Source organism: Bubalus bubalis, chromosome 18, assembly GCF_019923935.1.
Source record: "Bubalus bubalis isolate 160015118507 breed Murrah chromosome 18, NDDB_SH_1, whole genome shotgun sequence".
In the NCBI taxonomy this organism is placed as follows: domain Eukaryota; kingdom Metazoa; phylum Chordata; class Mammalia; order Artiodactyla; family Bovidae; genus Bubalus; species Bubalus bubalis.
The window spans coordinates 65,773,557-65,782,660 of record NC_059174.1 but is presented as its reverse complement, the minus strand read 5'-3'; the positions used below and the strand labels follow the sequence as shown (position 1 = coordinate 65,782,660).

Here is a 9,104-nt window from a genome sequence, read left to right as displayed (position 1 = left end):
ACAGTACTGCGGTAGTACTGTATATAGTACTGGCTACACAGTACTGCGGTAGTACTATATATAGTACTGCAATAGTACTGTATATAGTACTGGCTACACAGTACTGCGGTAGTACTATATATAGTACTGGCTACACAGTACTGCGGTAGTACTATATATAGTACTGCAATAGTACTGTATATAGTACTGGCTACATAGCACTGCTATAGTACTGTATATAGTACTGGATACATAGTACTGCCATAGTACTGTATATAGTACTGGCTACACAGTACTGCGATAGTACTATATATAGTACTGCAATAGTACTGTATATAGTACTGGCTACACAGTACTGTGATAGTACTGTATACAGTACTGCCTACATAGTACTGTGATAGTACTGAATATAATACTGGCTACACAGTACTGCATAGCACTGTATAAAGGACTGGTTACATAATACTATAATAGTACTGTATGGAGTATTGGCTACAGAGTACTATAATAGGTTTATAATACTTTTCACATAAATAATACATAAGAAACACACAAAATAAATAAAGCATCTTTAATCTTACAGTATAATACCTTAGAAAGTATAGGAGTATAGCACAACACCTGATTAGAGGGACTGGCATGGAGTGAACAGGCAAGAAGTTACTGGTGGAGCTCAGCGAGGAGGGGGAGCTGGCAGAGAGAAGGACCGTCAGCAACAGGAGACAGCGGGCGGGCTGTGACATCATTCAGGCCTGACTTCGAGGCACAGGTTCTGGTTCCTTGCTGGATTCAATTCCATCTCCCTCTTTAAAAGCCGATCCAGGGATGTCTGGGCAGTGGCTCTTTTCTTCTCATCGTAGATGACACGGTAGCACTGGATTGCATTCTGAACGGCTGCCTCAACCTTTGTGTACCGTTCTACATTCGGGTCCTGGGCCTCGAAAACGAACAGTGCCTCCTCAAACAGAGCAAACCCCCTGGCCATGTCCTGCATTGTGAATCTCTTCAGCTCTTCACCTCGTTCTTCCTCCTCCTGTCTCTCTTCGTCCTTTCTCTGGGCCTCAAGTTCCAACAGGTCTTCGTTTGTGAGCTCCTCGTGTTGCACGGCAAGGAGTTCAATGAAGTCATCCTCCTGCAGATCCAGCTCCAGCTTCTCACTGAGGGTCACTAAGTTGCTGAAGACCTCTCTGGACTCCTCATCCACCTTCTCGAATTCACGAAAATCATGAACAAACTGTGGACAAAGGTTCTTCCATACACCATTCATGGTGCCGGCTGTAACCTCACGCCAAGCAAAATCAATGTTTTTTATGGCCTTGTAGATGTTATAGTCCTTCCAAAATTGTCGCAAGGTTGTTCCTGACTCATCACTCGCCTTTACTGCCTGACGAAAAGTGTGACGTAAATAATATTTCTTGAAAGTTGATATAACTCCCTGGTCCATGGGTTGGATAAGGGGCGCAGTATCCGGTGGGAGACGCACTACTTTGACGTTGGGATGAAAATCGTCCATGAACGGGGGGTGGCCTGGAGCACTGTCAAGCAACAAAAGAATGTTGAATGGGATGTCCTTCTCCAAGCAGTATATCTCTACCTCCGGAATAAAGTGGTGGAAAAACCAGTCCTGGAAAATGGCCTGTGTAACCCAGGCTTTGGGGTTACTCTTCCACACAACAGGAAGAGAGCCCTTGGCTATATTTCTAAGGGCTTTTGGGCTCTCTGAATGGTAAACCAAGAGAGGCTTCAGCTTCATATCTCCAGAAGCATTGCCACCAAACAGCAGAGTCAGCCTGTCCTTTGCTGCTTTATAACCTGGCATCAACTTTTCCTCCTTACTGATGTAACTTCGGTCTGGCATTCTCTTCCAGTACAGTCCTGTCTCATCCACATTAAACACCTGCTCTGGTAAATACGCCCCTTCATCAATAATCTCTCGAAGGATTTCAGGAAATTCCCGGGCAGCGGCCATATCTGCACTCATTGCCTCGTCGCTTACTTTTACATTGTGAAGATTGGCTCTGGCCTTGAACCGATAAAACCAGCCACAGCTGGCATTAAAAGACGGGCCGTCTGATTCTTCGCCGTATTTCTTCTTCAGGTCTTCATACAGGCTTTTAGCTTTCTCTTGAATCAGCATTATGTTGAGCGGGGCTCGACGCTGATGCTGGTCCTGCAACCACACGCTGAGAAGTTTCTCCATCTCCTCCATCGCTTTCCCACGCCGCTTGGATATGATCGTCGACATCATCGACACAGCAGACTTCACGTGTTCCAGGATCTTGTCCTTGTTCTTGACAATCGTGCCGATGGTTGAACGGTTCAAGTTAAACGAACGAGCTACGTCTGTCATCTTCTCACCTCGCTCCACTCTCTCAATTATCTTCACTTTCGTTTCCATTGTTATCGCATGGCGCTTCTTAGCAGTACCAGCTACATCACCGCTGCTTTTACGCTTGCTTCCAGACATCCTGGGCTTGAAATAAAGATACTGTACTACTGTACTGTGAAGTACACAAAACACACAACCCCATGTAGAGGCTGCACACATGTGACAATGTACCCCAGACACATGAACTAACTTACGTGATGGGACATGCAAACACATGTTCACATCTTTAAAAGTCTGCAACCGGCAAATTCACATACAAGGGACTTACTGAACTCTGTATATGATGGTGTGAGCCTGGACCAGGGTGCCAGGCAGGGGACAACCCAAGGGTGAGGGACCTGGGGCGGGGGGCCAGGGGGTGCTGGGCATAGCTGCTTACGGTGACCTTTCCAGGGCTGGGGTGAAGAAGGGTAGGGGGCAGAGTTCAGCAGGATATGGCATCTCTGACTGTGGAGGACTCACAGCTCACCTGAGCTCCATCCGAGAAGGGCTTGGCTGGCTCTGCGAGGTCTCCGGGCTGTTGGTCCTCGGGAGGGGCCTGGACCAGGGCTGAGGGGGAAGGGGAGTGTTAGTGTCTGCAGCCCCGCCCTGCGGACACAGGGGTCGGACACCCAGAGGTCAACATGCAGCTGGACACTGGCCGGGGACTCAAAGATGGATGAGACCTCGCTGCCCTCGGACTCACAGAGGGTGGCAGCCCCTTCTGACCTGCACACGTGCGACCTCGAGAGCACACCCAAGGCCTTTGAAACCCAACTCACAGAAATGCCAAGGAAACAGTCATCAGATGCTTCCTTTGGCTGCAGCTGAGTAGTCAGTAAAGAGCTATGTCAGCAGGCCTGAGCTGTCCAAGCCCTGCACACTCCCAGCAAAAGTCTGGCCCTTGATCTGCTCCCAGTAGGGGACCTCAGAGCCTTTGGAAGATTCTGCCTGGTAACATCAGGCAAGACCCCCGGGGGACAGCACCCAGGCATGCTGGCACATCACTGCCAGGGGAACTAAGCATGACCCACACAGCTCCCACAGGACAGGACTCTGGACTCTCATGCCTGGTGTCTCACAGACTGGGCACCTGTTCCCATTGCTGACTTTAATCTGCATCCTTTCACTGTAATAAACGACAACCAAGACTATAACAGTCTTGTCGATTCCTGCAGCTCCTAGCAAATCACGAAGCCTAAGGGGTGGTCTTGGGGACCCTGAATGAAAACATCTGTCTGCACAAACAAAGTATACATAAGTTCACATGAGCATTAACCCTAACAGCCAAAAGGTACCAACAACCCAAACATCCATTAACAGTTAAAACAAAAACAGAATGTGCTATAACCATACAATTGGATATGACAAGGCATAAAAACGAGTGAGATACTGACATACTATACCATGAACGCTGAAACCATTACACTCAATGAAAGAAGCCCATCCTCTAAGCCACATACTGTATGACTCCATTTACTAAGATATCCAAAGTAAGAAAGTACACAGAGACACCAAGCAGGTTAGCGGCTGCCAAGGCACTGGGAGAGGGCAGAACAGGGAGTGACTGCTGCTGGGCACAGAGTTCATTTGAAGGTGATTACACTATGGTGTTAGACACAGGTGGTGGCTGTACAACCTCGTGAATATACTAAAACCCATGAACTAGATGACTTTTTGACATGTGTGTTACAGCTTACTAAAGATGGGTTTTTGTTTGCTTGTTGAAGTGCTATGGTTTCCACCCCTTGATACAAGGGGCCAAGCAGGCAAAGGAGCTGCACAGACACTGAGTGAACGAGTACACAAAGGCCACAGGGAACTGATGGCTGTCACCAGCCATCTCTCCTGCCTGCTGCGTGGCTGTCACCTCCTCAGGTGGGTAAGTGCACATCCAGACCAAGGTGAAGACATTGTACAGCACGAACCGCAAAGCCACCCTTGGCCGGGCTTTCCCCACTCCCTCCAGAGAAACGAGGACACCCTACTTGTGACTGGAGGGTCTCATCATCCAACTCTCAAACCAGACTGGACTCCACCAGGAAAAGGACCTTGCTCTCTCCCTTCCCCACTGGACCCACAGGGCTGGCACATGCCATGCACTCAGTGAATTTTCCAGGAAGAAAAAGAAAAGGAAGGCTCAGAGTACCCTCAGGGGGGAAATGCCACGGCAACTGCAGGCTCGCACCTCTGGGAGGCTCACAGGCTAGGAAAGTCTTCAAACAGGTCATGGCTTCTGAGTCTTCTTCCCAGCAATGAGGACACAGAGGGCCGGGACACAGTGAGCAGGCACTCAGGACCTACAGTCATGGGCTGGGTCCCCCTGCACATTCCCCTGCCCCAAGCCCAGTCCCTGGGGCTCACCAGTCTCCTGAAACATCTGAGCGAGGTCCTCCACGAGCGCCACAGCCTCCTCGCCGCTCTCAGGGCACTGGGACTCCACCCAGACCCGGGTGTCGTGGGGCAGCACACCCAGGAACTGCTCCAGCACCAGCAGCTCCAGCATCTGCTCCTTGGAGTGCACCTCGGGCCTCAGCCACTGGCGGCAGAGCTCCCGGAGCTGGACCAGCGCCTCGCGGGGCCCCGAGGCCTCCTCATAGCGGAAGCTGCGGAAGCACAGCCGGGGGTCCCAACCGAGAGCAGGCAGAGGGGTGTGGGGCTGAGGCTTGGAGAACGGTTCCGGATCCCACGGGACGTCCTCGTCCTCCTCCACCTTGATGATCACGAGCTCCTCCTGACCGAAGGGTGCCGGGTCAGCTGCCATGGTGAGGCGTGGGGAAGCTGGCCTCCCCGTCTTCACTCAGCCACACGCACCGTCTTCCTGGGACACACACACACACACACACACCCAATCAGGGCTGTGGACCACCCACACCCCTCCACCCACTTACACCCTGCAAGGCCACTTGCCGTGAGGGAGAGCATCCCCAAACCCGGCCACCTGGGCAGCTGGTGGAGGACACCTTGTACTGGGAACCTGGTTAGGACAGTGAGGGAGAGGGTCCTGGAGGGAAGCCTTCAGGAGTTCAGGCCAGACTGGGCCAAGGAGGAGGGCTGCTCCTGGGGAGGGAGTGTGGACATGTCCAGTGTCTCAGTGACAGAAAACCCGGTCAGCAGCCAGGCAGAGGTGTTAGCGGGAACTAGCGGAGGCCCAGTGACCAGGGAGGGTCCCAGCCCAGAGACCAACTGCACAAGTGCAGGATGCAGTCTGCAGGGCACTGGAAGGAGTGACAGAAAGGAGAAGTCCACGACGGCAGCTGGAGACAAGGAGAGCAGCAAAACAGGCAGAGCAAGAGCGGGCGCCTACCCTCAGGGCCTTCCTTCCTTCACCTTTGGCTCCTTTGGGGCCCGGTCCTGTTTAATGGTCAAATTTCCAAACAGCAAACTGGAGCTACTGCTGTAAGTGTTCACCAAAAGATCCTGAAAACCAGCAACTCCTCAGCTGGCAACTCTGGGGAAAGGAATTGGAGGAAGACACCTGCTTTTCCTTTTGTAACGTCTGCAAAGCATCTGAATTTCTATCTTTCCACCGGTCATTTGCTACCACTGTAACTTAAGAACATAGATCATTTTCCGTGCCAACGCATGGCTTTAACAGGGTTTGTCAGGGATCCCCTGAGCCAGGCCGCTCAGTCCAACAACGCCCAAACAGCCGGGTTCTGACCCCCGAGTACCCTGCCTAGACCCGCCTGCACTCTCACCTCAGGGGGGCACGCGCGCAGGTGCAGCGGTAGCAGGGAGGTGCCCTGAGCTGCAGAAATCCAGGAAGACTTCTCAGGAGAGGTGCGTTTAGGGGGAGCTGGGCGGAAAAGCTGACCCAGTGTGTCCACAGAACTGGGAACCGCCGGCCGGAGGCCCAGAAACTCCGCCAAGAAAGCGACCACCGCGGATGCACAAGAACTGACCCTGAAGCGCGGCGAGAGCCCAGCTCTTCGCGGATCACTTCCGCCCGCGACTCGCTTCCGGGACAGGCCCAGTCCCACCGGACTCCATGTCCCAGCAGCCCCCGCGCCGCCGATCCGAGGAAATCGCTGAGGGACTCATGGAGCGGGTGGTGCTCCTCCGCCCTCTTGTCCCGCGCCCTCTGGCCAGCTGCATACCCTGCCTCGGGCTTTTCCCCACGCGCCTGCTGTCTCCCGCGGACTCACTGCCCTCGGGAGCTACGCCGGCTGGCGTGGAACAACGCCACCGTGCAGAAAAGACGACTAAACACCCTTGGGTCCCAGGACCAGGAGTTTTCTGGCCGCCCCACGGACTATTTCCGGAGCCTTGTTCCCACCCTGCCCCTCGCCCCCTCTCCCGAGCCCCCAGCCACCTCCCCACGACGCTGCACGCTAGCCAGCGGAGGTGAGTGGGGGTAACCCGACGCTTCTGCAGCTCTGTGACAACCTCCCGCGCCGGGAAGTGGAATTGGCGCGAGTCCCGCTCCGCCTCTGAGGCCCGCTGGGAAATGTAGTCCTTGGCTTGTCACAAGACCCGCTCAGCCCAGCTGCTGATACTACATTTCCCAGGGGGCAGCTGGGGAATGAAGTTCTTCAGGGCCCCCGAGACCGGTGCTCCACTGCGCTTTGGCTGAGGTCCGGTCCTGTCCCTGGTTCTGAGGAAAGGAGCCGATGGGTCGACGCCTGCGCGCGGCCTCTCCACCATGGCCTGCCTCACGACCTCACCTGCGTCTCTACCCCTCCCTCCGTTAGGATGTGGCATCTCCTCGCACTGAGTCCTGTCTCTTCCAGCCGCTGGACCACACTCCGACTCCACTGGGGCTCCTTCTGCCTCCCCGTCCACAGGCGTTTACCAGCCACACCATGCTGGGCCGCCTCAACACGTCCCTGTCTGATGCCTGGCATTTTGAAATGACCGGCTTCCAAAGGCTGGGCACCACCGCCCAGAAAACCTCCCCTATAGGTCCCGCTGGATTTGGGTCCTTCCCCGGTCGCCCATCGTAGCCATTGTCACACAGAACGTAACCGCCTCTGGACTGGCAGCTCTGAAACCAATCTCTCCCACCCTGGTCTCCCCACACCCAACATGTTACAAATGCCCATAATTTGTGTAATTTATTAATATAGTCAGTCACCAGGCTCCTCAGCAAAGCGCCTTCTCTTCTTGCCATCCCTTTGGCTGCTCTTGCCAGGAAAGCGGGCCAGGGGCCACATCTGACCTTTCTCCCTGGAAGGCTGGACCCCTGCCGTGGCTCAGGCCGCTTTTATGTGTCGACAGCATGCCCACCACTGCAAGTGCTAGCTGAGTGACAGGAACGCTCTCTCCCAACTTCACTCTTGGTGTGTCCGCGTGTGCATGTGCACATGTGTGTACAAGTAGGTGTGTGTGAACATGCACGTGCACCCACACAGGCACATGCAGATACCTGTGTTGAAAGGAGGCCAGACAGCCGTGTCTCACCACCTGGGGCTCATCTAGTTGGGGTACAAGAACACCTTCGCTTGCAGACTTTGTGTTGATAATCCACATGGTATGTCTGCAGACTCAGGCGGATACCCCAGTGTACGTCAGACATCACTGTGCTGATAAAGGTCCATATGTCCATCTAGTCAAATTATCATCTTTTCAGTAGTCATGTACGGATGTGAGAGTTGGACCATAAAGAAGGCTCAGTGCCCAAGAATTGATGCTTTCGAATTGTGGTGCTGGAACAGACTCTTGAGAGTCCCTGGGACTGCAAGATCAAACCAGCCAATCCTAAAGGAAATCAACCCTGAATATTCATTGCAAGGACTGATGCAGAAGCTAAAGCTCCAATGCTTTGGCCATCTGATGCAAAGAGCCGACTCACTTGAAAAAGACTGATGCTGGGAAAGACTGAAGGCAGGAGAAAGGGGGTGACAGAGGATGAGATGGTTGGATGGCATCACCGACTCAATGGACATGACTTTGAGCAGACTCCGGGAGATAAAGGCATAGCGACCCACTCCAGTATTCTTGCCTGGAGAATCCCATGGACAGAGGATGCCGGTGGGCTATAATCCATAGGCTGGCAAAGAGTCAGACATGACTGAAGTGACTTAGCACGCACAGCACCAGGAGATGATGGACAAAGAAGCCTGGCGTGCTGCAGCCCATGGGGTTGCAAAGAGTCAGACACAACAGAGACTGAACAGCAACAAGGGGACAGAACAACAAGCTGAACGTTGAGGCCACTGAACCCTCAGGAATGACTGAAATTTTTCAAAGAGCTCTAGATCTGGAAGACCATCAGAGTGACAAAAGTTCGGCCTCAGAGGCTAGAGGGAAGCCAAGATAACCACAGCACAGAAACCCAGGGAAGAAAAGATCTCCAAAGCAAGGAATGGTGCCTGGTATCAAAAGCCACACATGCCCATAGGCTCTGGCACAGTGCAGGCTCAGACAACACAAGTCATGGAAGCCCAGAGGGGTGAGGATGGCATGGAAGGTGAGCCAGGACAGTAGGAAACCCCCATCCAGAACTGGTGGGAAGTCACAATAGGGCACGGACAGTCAGGGCTGGCAAACAGGAGAGGCTCGTCTCAACCATGGCCCCTTACCACAAGGAAGGCTGCTCTGGTGGGCTGTGCTTGGCAACTGCTGTTCTATAGGGTGTGTCTCTGACATGGATGGGCACTCCTGGGTCCCGCAGCTCATCTGCCAATCAGAAAACACTGCCCTCAAGCCTAGCGTTCTGTGTGCCACTGTACAAAGTTGGCCGTGCATGAGGTATGAAAACCATGAGTGAGACGTGGCAGGGTCTACCCTCCAGAAACAAAACTCATCAGACAAA

At 53.3% G+C, this 9,104-nt stretch overlaps 1 protein-coding gene and 1 long non-coding RNA gene across 2 annotated transcripts; one reads left to right on the top strand and one right to left on the bottom strand.

The window, feature by feature from the left end:
- Positions 1 to 536: 536 nt before the first annotated feature.
- Positions 537 to 6,608, bottom strand: LOC102398530 (tigger transposable element-derived protein 1). Its single transcript, XM_044931070.2, has 6 exons — positions 6,049 to 6,608; positions 5,655 to 5,798; positions 4,712 to 5,168; positions 4,536 to 4,589; positions 2,838 to 2,917; positions 537 to 2,467 (listed from the first exon to the last, which is right to left on the bottom strand). The coding sequence occupies exons 3-6, from the start codon at positions 5,109 to 5,111 to the stop codon at positions 722 to 724; spliced, it is 2,280 nt and encodes a 759-aa protein (XP_044787005.2). The 5' UTR covers positions 5,112 to 5,168; positions 5,655 to 5,798; positions 6,049 to 6,608; the 3' UTR covers positions 537 to 721.
- Positions 6,561 to 7,373, top strand: LOC123330192. Its single transcript, XR_006545938.2, has 2 exons — positions 6,561 to 6,694; positions 7,042 to 7,373. It is a non-coding gene; the product is annotated as an uncharacterized LOC123330192 (long non-coding RNA).
- The last annotated feature ends 1,731 nt before the right edge of the window (positions 7,374 to 9,104 follow it).